The sequence below is a fragment of the Gallinula chloropus genome (genome assembly GCF_964237585.1).
Source record: "Gallinula chloropus genome assembly, chromosome: Z".
Lineage (NCBI taxonomy): Eukaryota > Metazoa > Chordata > Aves > Gruiformes > Rallidae > Gallinula > Gallinula chloropus.
This window is the reverse complement of record NC_140089.1, coordinates 58,146,018-58,166,632: the sequence shown is the minus strand read 5'-3', so window position 1 is coordinate 58,166,632 and position 20,615 is coordinate 58,146,018. Positions and strand designations below refer to the sequence as shown.

Here is a 20,615-nt window from a genome sequence, read left to right as displayed (position 1 = left end):
ATTATGAATAGGGTACAATAAATCACAATGAATAATCAAAAAGAATCTTGTGTGACTAACACTTGAATAATTAAACGAATGAAAACTATCTCTGTTTTTTTCAGTTATTATCGCTTGCAGTTGTACATATATAGTTATACTAAGAGAAATAACCACACAACGATCTATTTATAACTCAGAAGTTATTTAATAGATGCTCAACTTCCTAGCATTTTAAATGTATTTCTGGGGCCTATCACAGGATGTTAACTACTCAAATCTGAGAACTAAATTTTACAGTCAAATGTATAGCATTTTAGACATTTTTCTGACAGTATCAGCCAACAGTGGTTGCTACTTCCTCTGCTGCAGAGGTCTACAATCTACAATGAGAAGAATGTTCAAAGGCTGAGGTTTATTAGATGTATTATGACACCATGTGGATGATATTATTCTCTGTTTCAAGTTTAAATTTCCAAATATTGCACATAAAAATAAAATGTCAAAGAAAAATAATTTTCTGAAACTACCTTCTCTCAGATGCAACTGACAGAGGGGATTCTCCTACTGAGGATCTGAAATGCAAAAGGATTGCTAACCCTCCTAATACTGCTACCATTCAGGAACAATGTATTCTCACAAAGAGCACACTCCCATCCATGCTAAATTATGCCCTCCCTCTCCTGTGAAAATAAACTGCATCTAATTTAGAATGATAATGTCTGAAGTGGGACTGCGTTCGAGGATTCAAGACATAGCTTCCTAACTTTACTGTGAACCCACTGAACTTCTCAGTGCTCACAAATATCAGTGTAACCTGTGTAAATGTTCTACAAGATGATATTTCCTTTTTTGTGTTAACAGTGGATTCTGGCCTCTTCTATGAGGCTGCATCTTTGGTGGTATGATAGAGGTCATTCCATCACACAAGCCAGTCTGCCCAAATGGTTCAAAGAAGGGCAACAATGAAGCAGGACAGAGGCCACTCTTGTAGATACCAGACATTCACTCCAGGGAATTCCACCAGTTGAGTTTGGAGCTGACAAACTGCCTCTAAACACCAACCTCAAGTTTGACACCACCAGAGCTGAAACAACAGTCTCTTTTCTGAAAGCTTTGTAAACAGTCTTATCAGTCTCTCCCTGGAGCAGCAGTACAACCAATGCAAGGCACATCTGAGGTACTGTGTAGCCACAAATACATAGAATTTGTGCAGCTTCAATGCACAATTTGCATAGATGTGATATACACTTGTTTTTCCTAATGCAATGTAATCAATGTGGTTAGAAGTGGAATAACTGCAAATACTTGGAAGATAAAATTCACTGTTCCTGAGAGGAGTTACCTGTTTAAATCTATTTTGTTCCCTGCAAAAGTTACTTACACTTTGCAGGATTCGTAAGAATAGCTTTTTGTGAGCACTAACACAAGGCATACTGAGGAGGAGGAGCTGGACAGCAAGATATGGGACACCTGCTGCTCCTGTGAGTGGGGACGCAAAGAGCTAGAGAGCAATTACTGTGCTTACTTACATCTGATTTTCCAGTTGAATAGTTGGATCTATTCTCTCTCCCAGGATCCCACAAAATTCTGGACTGCCATGTTTGATGGGTTTAAAGCCTCCTCCAGGTGCTCTTAACTGCCTGCGCTGGTCATTTGAGAGAGGAGATGCTTGCCGCTTCTCACTTCCATTAAATTGGGCTGCAAGATACACAATAATTACCTCTCTAGACAAGGTTAACAAGGACCGAAGTAGTTGTAGCACTTGAGAGAGGTTTTACATTTCCCAGGGATAATAAACATGCATCCACTAGCACTAACATGTAGTGGTTTATCTACAAAGTTCTATGTATCATAAAAATGTTTCTAACTGTGCAATGTACAGTTCTAAAATTCTTGCATTTCCAGTGACAAAATCCACTCTTCTAAACCTTGTTACAGTAACTAGTCAGTACTTTCTTTCCCAAGAGATGATACTGTTGAACAAGTAACAGTAACAAAGATAGGCCACCTGCCAAAACTACAATATCAAACAAGTGAGCACATTAAGAATCCAGCTTGCCTCAGTTGATGTGGAATCATTGTAATAGTGATCTGGTTCCAAATCCGGACTGCTAAGACCCACCTACCTGCATCAGAAATACTAGCAAGCAGCAATGAATCTAAACTGTACTCACTTACACAATGCTGGCACAGAGCTTTTGTCTTAAAACACTAGGATACAAAGTGATGAAAAGGGAAAATAGCATTAATTAGCATTTCCCACAAACTATATTATTCCAAGAAAAGGAATATGCCTTAGTTTGCAGAGGCATAATTTCTTAGACTGCTGCAATAGCCGTGTCAAATAACATACTGATAATGTCAGCATTTTCATTCTGTATTTACTACATTTGCACTTACAGATCTACACACCTATAATTTAAAAAAAATTAGAGGACAGAATATTGACAGAAACATCTTCCTGACTCTTACTGACTTCAGTGGTTTGCTTCTTCATCAAACTCTAACACTTGCAGCTGCAGATGGATTATTGCTTAAAGGTCACCTACTGGGGGCCAGGGAGAAAAACTTTACTGTATCACGAAGCAACATCAGAATGTGCACAAATATGCACAGCACAGTAACCCCCTCTGAGAGTGTCAAAAGCAGTATCAGAGAGAATGTTACAAGGACAAAGGAAGAACAACAGTATGGTGCAGATCTCATGCATTTAGAACTCAGCTTGTTTTACCACACAGCAGTTAGGGATGTGGCTGGTAGTACTTACTGTTTTGAAGCAGTGCTTTACAGCAGGAAGAAAGCTGTAACATTCAAAAAGGGAACACATACAGAATATAGATCTCTTGGAAGTAGGAAATGGTTTGGAGAGGGGTTTTTACATGCTTTCCTCATGGGGCTTCAAAATCCCCTTTCTGCTCAGAGAAAGTGGGCACAAATTATTGCAAACATTGGGCACAAGCATGGCAGAAGTATGGTGGTTATTAAAATGGAAACTCAGATTTAACCTTGTTACTGGATAATGAAAGCAGATTAGCATAACAAAGAGAAACACTGCATGTGCGTACTTGCCAGTGACATACAAGAACACCATTATTATTAAAAAAAAAAAAAGCTGGATGTAGTTTGGTAACTCTGTGAGAATACTGGTGAGGTTAATGGCAGCTTCTGACCAAGAAATGTCTTTAAGACATGAAAAACATTCAGTTCACAAAACAAACATGAAACTCTCAGATAGCAGTATCTTCACAATCTGATGATTAGAAGTAGGATCTATTGAACAAAAATAGCACAAAGTTAACATTTCAGATGTTTTTGAATGCTTTCTCTGACTGAAAAGCTCAGGCATGTCTCTGGAACCCTGCCCCTCTCCCCCCTTTTTATTTTTTTGTTTTGGTTTGGGGTTTTTTTTGGGTGGGTGGGGGGTATGTGTGTGTGTGCACAAATTACATTGATAGACGCAGTCTGAGAGGGATACTAAACTGACAAGCATGATAGCCGAACAGGCACCAATCCCATGCATCTGGAAGTGTAATGATTCTTATTGCTATTGTAGTTCTATTTACATAGCCACTACAGTTATGAAAGTGACTGCATACATAACACTTTCTCCTTTTTCATGTGCCCTCTCTTCCTCTGGCCTGTATCTGGTGCCATATCCCTTTGGTGGCAGCATGCCAGAAGTCCCCCTCTGGGGCCACAGGCACCAGTTGACTGTGCAACAGCACTTGCAGCCAGCAGAGGTGATCAGGTTTGGAATTTACAGATCCTCCTTTAAGGATTCCATGATCAGTGCTGAAATCTACTACCAGATGGCTCTCTTTGTAACAGAGCGCTACTTGCTTTGTAAAGCAATACTAAGACAGGCTCTACAGATACCACATGCATTTCCTTATTTGCTACCTTCGCATAACAGCCTGGAAAGGCCTGGTTTCTCACACACTCAAATGGGAGCCAGTTGGCCTGACAATCCTGAATGGCCTCTCCAGTGTTACTAGCCAGATTGACATAAGATTCACGTACCAGAAAGTACTTTGTTCATGTTACTTTGCTAACCTCAGCTCTTCCGAGCAAACCAGTTTGCCTAGCTCAGTACAAGGTCTAAAAAGACCTGCCCGCTTCCCATAAAAGTAATTAAAACCACATTTCAGCTTCAGCTGTACAGCCTCCAATGTAATAAACCCAACCGAACCAATCCAACAAATTTGTTTGTGAAAGAACTGAAGTTGCAAACAAAATGCTGCAGTCATCTCTGCTGTATACAGACACATCTTTCAGCACTGCAGTTAACAGCAGAAATCCCTGAGGAAGGCTATACGTAGCTTGCTCCAAAAGTATGAGCATGACACCTGCACTACTTACAGTATGGACATGCTCATCTCAGCAGGAGCAGATTTTACAGCTTGTGCACACTTTCAGTCTGGCACATCTCAAGCTCCAGTTTGGTGATAAATAGGTTTTATCTGTACATCAGCAATAAATCTTGACATCTTGGCAGAAGAACAAATGTTTTCCTTAAAAGATTTGCATGGTAATCCTAGTCGTGCTTGCCATTTTGGTTTGTTTCCTAGGTCTATCATGTCACACATCAAAAATACTTGCTGAGTGTCTTGGTCTTGTGTCTGCACTTCACATCACTTCTAGATGAAATTCTCAAAATAGTAAAGTTTTAGCAGATGGTCACTTCAGGTTCACAGCCTCCACAAATCTAAGTAGTTGGGTGATGGTAGTTGTGGGGGACTTGCCTATTATTGTAATTTCTAATGCCACTATATCAACAGTCAGAAAAATCCACCTCAGCTAAGAACTGAAAGATACCCAACCCAGTCTAGCTACTTTACATTGCAGAACCACAGTACACAGTCAGAAAAGCCCTTCACACATCTCAGCTGAGGTTCGAGGCTTCTCCATTGCAAACTTTCCACTGTTTCAAACTTCAAAGTTGGACCTCTTCCTTCATAATTTAAACATTTATAATTCCTAGGAGTTCGACTAAATATAGAGATACTAGATGTGACAGCGGCTTGAACCTGTGCTTGCAGTCAATCCTTATGCCTTCCTTCATAACAAATAACCAGGTGACCAAGACATATTAAGCTATAATGAATGACACACACAATCAAATAATTCCAATCAATCCGAAAAACTGTTTACACTTGTCCTAGGTTCATCTGGGATAGAGTTAATTTTTCTTCCTGCTAGCTGGTGTAGTGCTGTGTTTGGGGGTCAGGATGAGAGCAGTCTTGGTAACACACTGATGGATTTACGTGTTGCCAAGCAGCCAAGGATTTTTCAGCTTCTCAAGCTGCCCTCCTAACAAGAAGGTGGGAGGCACCCAGGCGGCTGGGAGGGGACACAGCCAGAACAGGTGGCCCAAGCTAAGCAAAAAGGGTGTGCCATACCAACAGTCATGCTGTGCTCAGTGTAAAGCAGACCTAGTGGGACAGGACTGCACAGCTCCAGGATGCATGGTTTTGGGGACAGTCAAGCTTCAGGACCAGTCTGAGCTCTATGGTCTGAGTCGTGCTGTTTGGTGAGAAACTGCTTTGAGTATGACCAGTTTTGTAGATTTTGCTATAAAATCCTGCTATAGTTATTTCTCTCTCTGCTGTCCCAGTAAACCGTCCTTATCCCAACCCATAACATGTGCCTTTGGTTTTCTTTCCCTTCCTCCCTCCTCAGAGAGAGCAATTGTGTGGAGCTCAGCTCCTGGCTGGGGCAAAACTGGGACAACTCTCTTACCATATTAAAGCAGAACTCTGCACACTGTACCCATAAGAAATTCAACCACATCATTCTTTTTAATTAAACTTTTTAGTCTGTTACTTTTGTAATGCAAAATTTTAATGTAGTGTGCTTCCACATGTTTACTACATTATAGTTAGATTAATATTTACACAATCATAAAATATCATATTGGATAGATTGTGCCTTATGAATTTACAGTCACATGGAGACCAACTCAAATCTATGCAGATGAAAAAAGTTGACAGAACTATGATTCCTCCTTTTTCTCAAAAGACTATTTCAGAGTTTACTTGATAAATAAAAGAAAATGTGCATGAACATTATTACAGAGCTCAAAAACTATTTACAAGCACCAAATGAGCTGTGCACAAAACAGTATGCAGTAGAAATTAATACATCATTCTTTGGATTCAATGAATTAAAAATCTGCCATTTCATGTAATACACACTATACATGAAGAATAAGGTCTTAATATTTCTTTATGCACACATATGACTCTTAAGACACTTACTTTTAAACTTAATAATCCCATTTTTACAGCTGCTGCATTACTGATGGAAAAATCTGTAAAGTGTGATCTCACAGCAGGCAAATTTGTACTGGTTCCACAGCTTGTATCTCTATGTTGCTAAACAATGAAGTTTGTCGTTTAGGTGTTTTGCATACTTTGAAAGAAAAATTACTCCTAGGTAGTACACCTTGTGTGGGAAGCTCACAATAACTCTGATACTACCCTTAGCCTTTAGAAAATTATCAAAAACTAATACGTAAGGAAAAACAGAATCTTCATATTACAATAAACCATAGAAACAAGGTACAGGAAGAGATAAATTGCCTTAATGAATTCTACCTCTGAAGACTTGAATGTTACCTGCTCAAGCATGTGTTGCTCCTTGACCTTTCATGCAGTTCAAGGGCTTTACTTACTCTCTCACCATCAAACAAAAATGTTCTTTGCTCAGAAGTAGTTCTAACATCAAACTGTCCAAGAATACAGACAAGAATGGCTGAACGTGCCTCCAGCCAAGCAAGCACTAGACAGGTTGGTAAAAAATAACCGGAAGCTTTTCAGCTAACACAGTCAGCAACAATTAACTGCTCAGCTTCCTTGCAGGAGCTTTTCCAGCAAGCCAGTAGTCACTGTAGCCCAGACATTCCCATGGCATGTAGCCTGGGGGGTATCTGGCATTTGGCCAGAGGGCTAGAGGGATGGGGATGAATGAGGAAGCACACAATCCTCTTCTTTTTGGGCAGAAAAGCACATACCGCTAATGGGAGAGACTTGGGTGATAGAGAGCAGCTGTCTGAGGGTGGGAGAGGAAAATCCCAAGGAGATTTAAGAAGACCACAGAGTGGGCCAAGTGTCAGGTAGGAGGTTGAATGAGAGTCTAGATATAGACACAGTTCTGCAGGATAAAAGAAAATGGAAAAGTAAACCATAAACAAAAGAAAGATGGGCAAGATGCAGACATGGTGGCAGAGGGAAAACAGTGGAAAACTATCCGGAATCTGCAATGGAAAATAGAGAAATTCCAGAGAACAGCCTAAGACTCACTGCAAATCCACTGTTTGTGTCTCTTCACAGTCCCTATGCATCCTCTGCGTAGCTTGTGAAACCTTCCAAGAAGCAGACATCCTACTTCTACAAGAAAGTTCCTGTGGACTACACTGCTGTGTAGTAATGCTCACCTGTCAGAAGATGGAGGCTGCACATGTGCTCTAGGCAGAGAAATATCTACTGCAGCAGGGCAGACAACAGTATCATTGCATAAACCCAAATCAGAAGGCTTTATACATACATGCCAGACTGATATTCAGCATCTGATAAACAGCCATTATGGCACGGGAAACCTACTGATAGAAATATCTATTGATTAGCCTATTTTGACACACAACAGTCATCCCAAATCCCAGCCAGGATCTCACAAGCAGGCAATCTCACAGGACAAGCTGTGCAAGCATTTTAATTGGTCCAGCAAAGCAGAAGAGTCAGCTCAGACAAGCCTGAACCAAAGCCTGCTTTCCATCAGGCAGAGCTCAGTAGCAGCACTGTATATCCTACTAGAAGCCACACGAACAGGTTAGATTGTTGTGTTGGAGTTCATGCTCTTTAGAGGCACTGCAGAGAGTGAGCAGAACTGGAAGCTGGTTTAGATCCTTGCTTGAAAGAACTATCAGAACATACTCAATGGGAAAGTGACTGAGCCTGGAACTCCGCAAGATTATTAATAGGTCACATGCCAGAGCAAACCATTATCCTAGGAAGCTGAAAGTTAGTTTTCTCTAACCTTCTCTTCTGTTCCATAGGAGCCCAACAAGAGGAAAAGGGATGCTGAGCAAGAGATCTTTTTAAGCAGCTGCTTCAAGTTCATCCATGGTCTCGTGTCCACCCACATTTCATAGAATGGATACTGCAGACATCACCTTGACATGAAAACAAATCAACCACAACCTAAACACGTACAAACAAATGAAGCAGAGAGGCAGAATCACTCTCACAACAGATCACCACTGCTCTATTCCACTGTACTAGAAAAGAAACACATTTCTGTCACCCACATCAGGCTACCTAGTAGAAGGTCAGGTCAGAACATCCAAACAGGTTATTATTACAACAGGCTCCGTTCACATAACAGTAGACCTGTACAGATGTGGAGACAAGTCATTTCACATTTCTGTAGTGCAGCAATATCACGGCATGCAGAATCGCAAAACCAGAATAATTCAGGTGGAAAGGAACCACAGGAGGTGTCTAGTCCAACCTGCTTAAAGGCAGGGTCTGCTATGTGATCAGATCAGGCTACTCAGAATTTTATTCAGTCATCCCTTCATACAGGATGAAAAAAAAACCCTAAAAATGGAGACAGCAAAAGACTCCCTGCACCACTGGTTCTGATGCTTCACTGCTCTTGCAGAGATGTTTTTTCTTTTATATATATATATACTCAGAAACTCTCCTGATCCATCTTGTCTTATCTACCCATTACACACCTGCTCATTTGTGAATAACAAGGCTTCATCTTCTTGAAGATCTTCTCATAGACATTGCAAAGTTGCTTATTACATCCCCTCAAACCTTTATCTTCTCCAGGCTAAGCAAGCCCAGTACTTTCAACATCTCCTCACAAGTCTGTGCTGCAGTCCCTGTCATTTTCATGACTCTCTGCTGATACCTAAATGTATCAACATCCTTCTTGCATTGCAAAACTGTATTACATATGTTATCAAAAAACATGAAGTAAAGAGGAACAGTCTACTGGCTATGTTCCTGTTCACAGAGGCCAGGACGCTGCTAACCTTCATCACTGTTGGGGAGCACTACTAGACACGTTTAGTCCACTTTCCTCTAGGACTTCTGTTGTGGTTTTACCTGAGCCAGTAGCTGAGCACTCTCTCAGGGTGGAGGAGGGAAGGGGAGGGGGGAAAACCCAACCAAAGACAAATCTAGTGAGTTAGGATAAGGACAGTTTACTGGGACAGCAAAGGGAGAGAGAAGTAACAGGACTTTACAGCAAAATACACAAAAGTGGTGATACACAAAGCAATTTCTCACTGAACTGCACAACTCAGACCATACAGCTCAGAGCCACCCCAGAGCCAGACGATACTCAAACCGTGCATCCTGGAGCTGTACACTCCTCCCCTACCAGCCCACTTTTATGCTGAGCATGATGCCGGTGGTACGGAACACCCTACCCTCTTTGGTTAGTTTGGGTCACCTGTCCTGGCAGTATCCCCTCTCAGCTTCCTGGGTGCCCCCCACCTTCTTATTAGCAGAGAGCTTGAAAAGCACTGCACCACCTACTAGAAAGAAAATGAACTGTATCCTAGCCAAACCTAGGATAACTCCCTAAGCACCCTCCAGCAAAACTGTAACCCAGCAAGCCAGCCAGTCCTTGGTCCACACCATTGTAAGGAGATAGTCTGCTCCAGATGCAAGTCTTGAATTCTGCCCTCGCTGGACTTTGTAAATTTGTTGTCAGCCCATTTCTCCAGCCTGCCCAGGTTGCTCTAAATGGCAGCTCTGTACACACACCTCCTCCCTTGCATTTGATAGTATTCCAGTGCACCATGAGGTGTGTTTCCTGTCTTCCTGTTGTGGTTTTGCATGGCAGGTTTCTGGTGGAGGAGGAGGGGGGTCAAACCACCATACTTCCTCTTCTAGGTTACTGATAAAGATGTTGAACAGGACAGGTTCCAGAGCAGATACCCTGAGTAATCACACTTGTAACCAGAATACAGGAAATGTATGAATCACAAAGCCCTACCCTTTTAGGTATATGACCCTAACAGGTTTTATGCATATACTAGTCCGTCTTTCTAGGCTACTGCATTCCAAATCAGGTAACACAGCTGATTCCACAGCATAACATTCTGAAGGCTTAAGTCAACATAGATGGCATTTACTGCTGTCCTTCCATTATCTAGTAGTTTCAATGCAGAAAAGAAACAGGTTTGTCAGGTAAGATTTACCTGGGGTAGATGCACACTGACTGCTAATCACTGCTCTCAGACTTCTTCCATGCCCCGTCCCAGAGCAACATCTCTCTCTTTCTTCGTCATCCCCATAATCATCACCACACAGAACTTTTGTCCAAGCTTTCTCACAAGCTGACTCTTAAAAAGAATGGGGGACAACCTTGCATCTAGACACAGCTTTTTACTAGCCCATACCACTGTGGGGAAAATCACAGTGCATGTATGACACCATCACTCCACAAAAGTATCCTGGAACACAGTCTGAACAACTGACCAGCTTGGCTTTGTTATGCACACACAGGGTGCAAGAAAAAGCCTTGGTCTTTAGAATCACCTCCTCACTCAACAAAGTCATCTCACCCATATCTGCAAAGTGACAGAAAAAAAAAAAAAAAAAAAGAGCAGTGTAACCAAAAACAATCACATGTGTATAAAGCCAGAAAACAGTTTGTGTCAGATCTCCCTGACTGACAAGTTCTGGTATGGAAAGACTGCAGCAGTTCACAAGGATTACTCTGAAAACAAGTTCTTCATATCCACAGAAATGCCTGTAATTATAATGAAAATACTAGAAATACTAAGAAACTCATTGTGGTTTTGCATGGTGGGGAAGGGAGAGTGTAGGGGTGGCTTCTGCAAGAAGCAGCTAGACACTTGCCCTAGGTCTGACAGAGTAAACACCAGACAGTTCCAGGATGGACCTGCCACTAACCAAGGCTGAGCCAATCAGCCACAGTCATGGTGCCTCTGTGAATCATATTTAAGAGGGAAAAAACCCGCAAGCAGATCATTTTTGCTGCCAGAGAAGGGAGTGAGAAGACATAAGAAACTTTGCAGATTCCAAGATCAGTGAAGAAAGATGGAGGCGGAGGAGGCCCTCCTTGCACCAGAGGAGAGATTCCCCTGCAGCCTGTGGAGAAGACCATGGTGGAGCAGGCTACCCCCCTGCAGCCCATGGAAGATGATGGGGAGCAGAGACCGCACCTGCAGCCCATGGAGAGGCCCCACGCTGAAGTGGGTGGAGACATATGGAAGATGCTGTGACCTGTATTGGAGCAAGCTCCTGGCAGGACCTGCAGCCCATGGAGAGAGAGAGGGCCCATGCTGGAGCATGTTTGCTGGGGGCACTTGTGACTCCATTGGGGACCAAGCTGGAGCTGCCTGGGTCTGAGAGATTCCACCCCACAGAAGTGACCCACACTGGGGCAGTTGATGAAGAGTTGTAGCCCAGTGGGAAAGGACTCGCATTAGAGAAGTTCGTGGAGGACTGTCTCCCATGGGTGAGGACCCCACACTGGAGCAGGGTAAGAGTGTGAAAAATGCCCCTCCTCCCCATCCCCAGCTCAGAAGGAAAACCACTTGTGAGGACCTGAACGAAACCTTTATTCCTGTGTGATCCCCTGCCACCCCCATGCCACCCTGAGAGGGGAAAAGGGAGAGAAATCATGAATAACGTTAAGTCTGCAAAGGGAAGGATGGGAGGAGGTGTTTTAACATCTGGTTTTACTTCTCATTATCCAATTCTGATTGTACTCTGTAGTGTAATAAATTAGATGTTTTATTTCCTTTTTAGTCTGTGTTGAATCTGTTTTGCCCATGGCGGTGATTGCTGACTGATCTCTCCCTGTCCTTATCTTGACTCCGAAGCCTCTCAATATGTATTTTCTCCCCTTTCCAGCTGAAAAGGGGAGTCACAGAGCAACTTTGGTGGGCATGTGGCCTCCAGCCAGGGTCAAACCACCACACTCATCACTGAATAGAAACATGTTACAGCATGCATGTCGCAGAGGTATTTTTTGTCCTGCCCTTTTAAGAATTACCCCATGATTTAAGGATCTTGCAAAGCAAGATTACCATTAAGTAAGTTACCACATCATGGAGCTGTTCAATAATAAACACTATCTACATCACATCATTGAAATGGTGGTAGGGTGCAAGGAGTGGAAGAAACAGAAGCCTTACTAGCATGAAGCAAGTGGTGAGATGGTTGACAACAGGTCAGCTGAAGCACCAAATAAAAAGTGCCACATTCCATATTTCTGCAGCAGGTAAAGATTTGAGACTATCCATGTTTGCTTTTTAGATTTTTCTGCATATGAACATATCCCCCCCGAAAGAGCAGAAATACTTGAATTTTCCCAAAGGCAAGTACATACGACATGAGTGTGGAAAAGAATGTCCAGGTTGGCATCTAGGAATCCTACCTGTCAGAGCTGGGATGGTGACTTTGTTCCACTCCCACGGCTGATCATATTCATCTGCAGGCCTGTCATCATCCTGTGGCAATTTGCTTTCTTGTAAAGGATGATTCACCACACTTTCAGAATCAAAAATCACACCACTGCCTTCTGGTTCATAGGGCATGTCATAGAGCTGCATGTTTTTCTGATGGGACTTCATGTCTTCCTGCTTCTGAAACTCTGTTAGCAAGAAAGAAAAGTGCATCAGCATCACTACGAACCACAGTTTATCATCACAGTCTATCATCATAGTCAATAGTTTTAAAGTATTCAACTTCATCCATTCCTTAGTAGCCACATAATTATACAGATGGTGAGTTTGTACAAGACTTCTAAACTTAACTTCTACATTTGATAACTGGTTGGAAGCAAAAGTTTTCTCCAGCTAACAACATCAGCCCAGTCTCATGCCTCCACCAGCATTCCCCATCTTGCACAGAGACAGATTACATGAAGCACACAATCCCTGTCAGCCTCCACTAAGCAAGCTTATAAACTATGGCACAAAGATTCCCCAGAACCCTGACATTTGCGAATGCAGTTAACTGTACAAGAGAACTGCAATTTGAAGATTCAAAGATCACAAAAAATAAATACCACAGTATAACTATATATACTGATAAAAAAAATCTCTATAGTTACCTCTACAGATTATCAGCAGAAAGTGAGCTAGGACTAGAGTAAGAACACTAAATAAAACCACTGTTAAATAGAGCTCAGCTCACATTGTATTAAGGAACATGTATTTCTTTAAATTAAGGCTTACAATGAAAAAAATTAACATGCTGATGCATCACAGAAAGGAACAGTGTAATGCACTCCTGGAGACAATAAACTAAAACCTAGACTTTGTTAGGAGGAACAAAGCTAGCAAATCAAGGGGCAAGGTGTCATGTCTTCACCCTTGGCCCCACAGAAGTCACACCCACCAACAGGTGGGTCCTACTGAGTCTAGTTTGCACACTCCCTACAAGGAGCATAATAAAAATAGAAAGGAACCAGTGCAGAACTACCAGGAGAGTGGGTCCTGGAGCCTATGATAAGGAGACATGTCTTTGATTAATCTGATGAGGGACGCAACAGCAGCTGTCAGCTGCCTGCCTGAAGGGCAGTTAGAAAATGCAGTAAGAAGAAACAGATACGAGATGTAGCTTGTGAGATCAGGTGGGACACTGGGGGAGCCTTCTTCCCCTGGTGTGTAGTGTAGCCATTGGATAGGTGTCCAGGACTTGGGACGTGTCAGGCCAGCAAGGAGAGGTGGTAGAGTTGCTCTTTATGTGAGAGAGAAACTGAAATGCTTCAAGATCTTCAGAGGCATGGATGAAGGATGAGTAATGACCTTATGGGTAAGAATTAAGGGTCAGGCTAATATGGATGACACTGTTTTGAGTGTTTACATACACCTGGTCAGAATGACACTCACAATCACAGGCCCTGGTTCACATAGAGGACTTCAACAACCCTGACATTTGATGGAAAAGCAACACAGCCAGGTGTGTGCAGTCCAGGAGGTTCCTACAGAGCACTGATGATGAAAGCTTTTTTGACACAGGTGGTGGAGGAGTCCACAAGGAGAGAGGTGCTGCAGGATCCTGTACTAACAAACCCAAGAAGGACTGGCTGACGATGTGAAGGCTGAGGTCAGCCTCGGCTGTAGTGGCATTGAGATGGTGGAATTCAGGATCCTGTGTGAAAGGAGACGGGCAATACATAGGATTACAACCCTAGACATTAGGAGAGAAAGTCTTGGCCTCTTCAAAGACATGCTTGGGAGAATCCAAGGATTAGTGCTCTGGAAGGTATGTGAGACCAAGAGAGCTGGTCAATATTGAAGCACCACTTCTCCCTAGCTCTGGATCAGAGCATCCTGATAAGCAGGAAATCAAGCTGAGGAGGCAGGAGACCTACATGGATGAGTAAGGAGCTTGTGGAAAAACTCAAAGGGAAGAAGGAATTTTATTGAATGTGGAAAAGGGGACTGGCCACTTCGAAGGAATATAGGAATGTCATCAGAGAATGTAGAGATGGAACAGGAAAGCTAAGGCCTACTTGGAATTAAATCTGGCAAGCGATGTCAAGAACAACAAGCAGGGCTTCTTCAAATATATCAGCAGCAAAAGGAAGACTAGAGAAAATGTGAGCCTGCCGAAAATGAGGATACAAAGGAGGCAGTTACTGAATGCCTTCTTTGCCTCAGTCTTTACTGCTAAGGCCAGCTGTCAGGAATCCCAGATCCTGGAGGCAAGAAAGGAAGACTTTCCCTTGGGCAAGGAGCATCAGGTTAGAGAACATTTAGGCAAACCTGATATCCACAACTCCAGGGGTCCTAATGAGATGCACCCATGAGTGCTCAGGGGCCTGACAGATGTTTCTGTTAACAGCTCTCTATCATCTTTGAGAGGTCATGGAGAACAGAAGTGCCTGAGGATTGGAGGAAAGCCAGTGTCACTCTGGTCTTCAGACAGGGCAGAAAGGAGGACTCAGAAAACTATAGGCCAGTTAGCCTCACCTCCATCCCTGAAAACAGCTTATACTCAGGTCATCAATAAGCATGTGGAGAAGAAGGTTATCAGGAGCAGTCAACATGGATTCACCAGGGGAAGTCATACCTGACCAATTTGATAGCCTTCTGTGTGGCACTACCAGTTGGGTGGATGAAAGGAGAGCAGTAGATATTGTCTACCTTGACTTCAGCACTGTATCCTGTTTGGGCTCCACAGTTCAAGAAAGACAAGGAACTACTGGAAAGATTCAGTGGAGGGCTATAAATAGATGATGTGTGGACTGGAACATCTCTCTTATGAAGAAAGGCTAAGAGCAGCGCATCTGTCTAACCTGGGGAAAAGACTGTGAGGGGATCTGATCTGTATCTAAAGGGTGGATGTCATGAGGATGAGCCAAGAGTGTTTTCAGTGATGCCCAGTGACAGGAGAACGGCCAATGGACACTAACTAGAACACAGGAAGTTCCATCTGAACATGAGGAAAATCTTATGAGGGTTACAGAGTACTGGCACAGGCTGCCCAGATAGGTTATGGAATCTTCTCTGGAGATAATCATGTCTACCTGAACATGATCCTGTGCAGCCTGCTCAAGGTGATCCTGCTTTACCAGGATGGTTGGATTAGATGATTTCCAGAGTTCCCTTCCAACCCCTGTAATTCTGTGATTCTGCAATTGATATACAGTAACCTGACGAAATAAACACAAAAAGCAGCTATTTTAAATACAAGTAAAGTAAGGTAGGTTATGAGAATTCCTAGCCATGAATGACGACCCCATTACCACCTTTCAATACAAGCAAATCTAGAAAAGGGTATCTTAAATGAAAAAAAAGTGCTTACAACTATTTCAAAGTATGTCTTCTGTCACTACAGCCTTGGGGAAGGGTGGCTAGAAAGCTGCACAGAGGAAAAAAAACTGGGCGTGTTGGTTGACACTCACCTGAACATGACTGGGCAGTGTGCCCAGGTGCCCAAGAAGGCCAGTGGCATCCTGGCTTGTATCAGGAATAGCATAGCCAGTAGGACCACGGAGGTGATCATCCTCCACCCCCACACCTTACTCAGCTCCGGGGAGGCCGCACCTCGAATACTGTGTTCAGTTTTGGCCTCTCACTACAAGACAGACATCGAGGCGCTGGACCATGTCCAGAGAAGGGCAATGAAGCTGGTGAAGGGCCTGGAACACAAGTCTTATGAGGGGTGGCTGAGGGACCTGGGACCGTTTAGCCTGGAGAAGAGGAAGCTCAGGGAAAACCTTATTGCTCTCTACAACTACCTGAAAGGAGGCTGTGGTGAGCTGGGGGTCAGCCTCTTCTGGCAGATAACAAGACAGGATGAGGGAATGGCTTCTACTTGTGCCAGGGGAGGTTCAGATTAGAAATTAAAAGAAATTTCTTCTCAGAAAAAGTGTTAAGCATTGAAACAGGTTGCCCAAGGAGGTGGTGGAGTCTCTGTTCTCAGGGTGTTTAAGGAAACATTGAATGACGTACTTAGGGACATCGTTTAGTAAATAATATAGGTGGTAAGGGGACAGTTGGACTAGATGATCTTGGAGGTCTTTTCCATCCTTAATCATTCTGTGATTCTGTAATTTTGCTCAAGAAAATATGCTGCATTAAAAAACACATCTATTAGAAAGAACACAGACATGATACATTTTTGAATGCTTCTGGATCAAAAAGATAAATGTTTTATTTCTTTAGACAGAAATGGAGTATGTATCTGTCTTTCACTACTGTGAAGCCAGCAGGAAATGTGCATTTCTGGAGAACAGAAGCCAGGATGTTGCTAAATCAAAGACTTCATGAAAAAAACAAAGCAAACAAAAAAGCCCCAAAGCTGAAAACCACAAACCAAAACTATTTAATTGCCAAACACAGCTACACCACTGGTTCCTGGTCTGTGTGTATATTTCAATATTGGATCAACATTGTTTTTTTTTTTTAAATCACAGGACCAAAGCACCAGACTGCACAGAAAAGCTGAATTTGCACCACAAGCAGTATTAGCATTATACACATTGATAGCGCAGTGAAGACTTGGTATTTATGAATTAGGTAACTGAAGACAAGAGAACATTTGTGATGAAGCATTTTTCATGGATTTCACATAATTTCTAACAATGACAGCTCTGAGCACTGAAATAGTTACTGGAATGACCAGGCAGTAGAAAACTGTGCTGTATTTTTAAATTTATTTTTCCGTTTCATTACTTTTATCCTTTGAACTACTACTGCTGATAAAGAAAAGTACATTTTAACAGAATTATACTCATTAAGTTAATTAACTACTAGAAGAAGAAACAACTGAAGTTGTGAAGGAATTTATTTTGCTAGTAGGCTGGAAGGCTACTAGCAAATTCTTATTCTTGAACACTAGCAGCTGTAACAGAATCAGGGTCCAGGAGTTTGACTCTTGTGTAAAATCAATAACCTGACCAAAGTACAGAAACTGAGACATCTGACAACACAAGCTTATGAGTCAAGTTGACATTCTTTGTTATATTTGGTGAACAATTCTAACACTCACGTACAGAAGAGCCAAAGCTCCCCAGGACATGCAGATAACTTTATGGTAACCTTTACTGCAGCCACAGTAAAAACTTTTACAAAAATAATAAAAACAGTATTACTCATAGATGCACCATATTCCTGAGTTTGGAGAGAATTAGGGAATACATCATTGAGAAAACAGAACAGCTATGCAGCCAACAAAAGGGAATTTGAAGACTACTTGCCTACAGAACCCAACACGTGAGCTTCTATAGCTTTCCTTCCAAGAGGATTTCTTCTACAAACTTTATCAAACTACAGCATGCAGTAACAAGAGGTAAAGCAATGTAGCTGCATTCCTAAAAAAGTATTTTTACTCACCAAGTACATCTGATTCTAAAATGTACTGACTCACATATATCAAATACAACTGTGACAAAACAGATCCATTTCCACTATAGCTACCGACTTCAGGACTGGTTCAGAACTTAAAGTGGCAGTCCTACCAGCTCAGCTGCTTTCTCTAGCAGCAAAGCCTTATCCTGGTTAGCTAAATCTGACCATGAAGGTGATATGCTGGAAACAGTATTGCCAAGCAAAGCCAACTTTTGATAAGCTGGCACTGAATTTGACTTCTAAGCAAAGTACAAGGGCTATCAACTCCCCTTGTACCTGAGAAGCCTAAGAGAACAGGACTCAGGGCAGATGACAGAATTCTGCTGCTGGGAATTTAAACAGCACACTTCGTTGCATCTGTCTTCACTCAACAGGATAGACCTAAATTCAGAGTTGGTGATACTGATGGTTAAAGCTTCACCCTGTCTCCTAAAGCATGGGACAAAATACTTAGCGATGCTTCTTAACCCAAAGAAAGAGCTGTTGATAGAAGTTCTTGAATAAAATTATGATGATTTTTCAAGACAATTTGTGCATACACTTTCCTTTGTTCAGATACATAGATATTTGAGGGAAGACCTGCAGACTGTTCATTCATTTATTTAACAGATATTAACATGTAAACACTGTGCGGGAGTAGGATCTTACAGAGCACAGCCTTCAGTCTAGGACAGCTGTGCACCCCTAACTTTGGACTCAGACTACAGGTCTCATCTAGATGGTTGCTTCACTTATGTACTCTTCCCAGAAGTCAGCATTTAAAAAGCTTCAGTCCTAGTGACCTGGCTTTACCTTCCTGCTAACCACACAAAAAATGCAACCCGCTATCAACTACACAAGATTCAAAATATAACCATCCTGGAGAGAATACCACTATGATGCTGTTCTCAGTTAGTACATTTGAACTACTTAAATGTCCTAGACAATTCCAGCTGCAAGGATCTTAATACCAAAGCAACTTTGAAAATCTCAGATTATTTTGGTATCAAGTTTTCAAGGCACACAGCCAAGCTAAATATTTACCATAGAAAGATTTGGATGTGCAATTAAAGCAGGCAAGCAAAGAACAATCCCTTGCTAGAGTCCACTGTTTGTATCTTAACTATTAAGTGTTTGGAGGACTTGCTATAGCACACTGGCTTTCTACAGATAAGATTTGGGAACGCTTGGAAGAGCACCATACATTAAATTTTTTTATTTAAAAAAAAAAGAGATAAAAAAAGAGAAGGAAAAGAAGGAAGGTACCTGAAAACATAACTCAAGAACTAGGACAGCAATCACTTGTATTCCTTGCATTTTTACCTGTTGCTGAAAACCTTACGTTATCAGTGCAAGTAGAAAGAAACTCAGGCTCACGATGAGAGGTACTGATGAATATCTGAATATCTGAATATCTCCCCAGACACTATCCTGACAGCCTGACTGTTTCTAGCAGGTGAAGGTCTGTGATGACACAGAAAGCCATGTCTCATTTGGAGTTGTTTTTACTATTTATCAGGCACTTGCTGAATTGGCCCAAACCTCTGCTCTCCACGTGTTCTGCTCTTGAGGCTTTCAATGAAGAGTCACTGAACTACCATGTAACTGCACCAAAGAACAGTGAGCTGTTTGCACCAGGGCAGGCTACATATCAACCAATAACTTGTTAATCTGCCAGAGGCATAAGATGGATGATAATGCAAAGATCACCCTGACACAGGAACATCTGGTCCCACTGAAATTACTTCCTTGCCCTCTCCATAAACAGATCAGAAAGTGTCTTACTTATTCCAAGCATCACCATTACTGGTTCTCATCATATTGGCAAGATAATGTGGAAACATTTTCCAGATTCTCATTGTATTACTGCAATGTCTAGTCACCACAGAAGCGAAGTTTACTTCTGCTCAGTTTTACCTCAGGCCACCAGAATTCAAACTGCTTTCTGCTCTGCTTTCAGGTCCAGAGCACAGCTAGGACACCAGAGAACACCAAAAACATTTCAATAGCAGAGGGGTGGTTGCGTTTCCAGACTGCAGCAACTGCCACTCAGTGCACACACCTCTAGATTTTGCTGCAGGAAAAACTGGCTGTCAGAAAATCTTCCCTCATTTTTCCTTCTAAGCCAAGTGACTCAGAAGTGAACCACTTCCCAGGAACGAACAACAGACATCTGCTCCACTGCTATGGTGTTAGAGCTTAGCATAACCTCTGGATGTGAAACACAATGTCTTGCAACAGCCTGTATCATGATAGAAATCCTACTGAAGTCCAAGTATGACTCACTACCCCAGGAAGAAGCACTCCAAGCAACTCTACCTTCTGATAATCCTGACAAAGAAACACTATTAGGCCTGTCAGAGCAAGGGCTAAGGTAAGAAGTCTCTTTATGGTATCAATAAAGCAGCAACAAAACACATTTATATCTTCCACAGAAAGTATGTGCTGAAATAAAACAAAAAAGCAAGCTTACCCTGTCCAGGAAGTCAAGGCAAACAGTTTTAATTCAGGGGTGGACGTTGGTAGAATTGAGGGAGGCTGATTAAAAAAACAGAACATGTTGGAAGAAAATCTAAATCTTGGTGGACTGGGAGAAGAGCAGTACTGCTTCCAATGGACATGAAACATATTTTTTTATGGCAGAGGGAAAGAAATTTACAAAAAATAAAATTCTTTTGTTCTCTGAAGTTAGAAATTTATTATACAAAGCCTTCCCCCTCAACACCTACTTATCTCTTAAATGAGCAGTGATTAAACATTGTAGCTGCCAATTTAACATTCGTAATTTCTGCAGCCT

At 42.1% G+C, this 20,615-nt stretch overlaps 1 protein-coding gene across 1 annotated transcript in view; it reads right to left on the bottom strand.

The window, feature by feature from the left end:
• The window catches only part of SHB (SH2 domain containing adaptor protein B), a gene marked incomplete at both ends in the record, with an annotated part of 71,566 nt that overhangs the window by 16,975 nt on the left and 33,976 nt on the right, over positions 1–20,615 (bottom strand). Inside the window, 2 exons of the mRNA XM_084278925.1 lie at positions 1,512–1,680; positions 12,412–12,627. Coding sequence (XP_084135051.1) covers positions 1,512–1,680; positions 12,412–12,627 — 385 coding nt within the window. The remainder of the gene's footprint in view (positions 1–1,511; positions 1,681–12,411; positions 12,628–20,615) is intronic.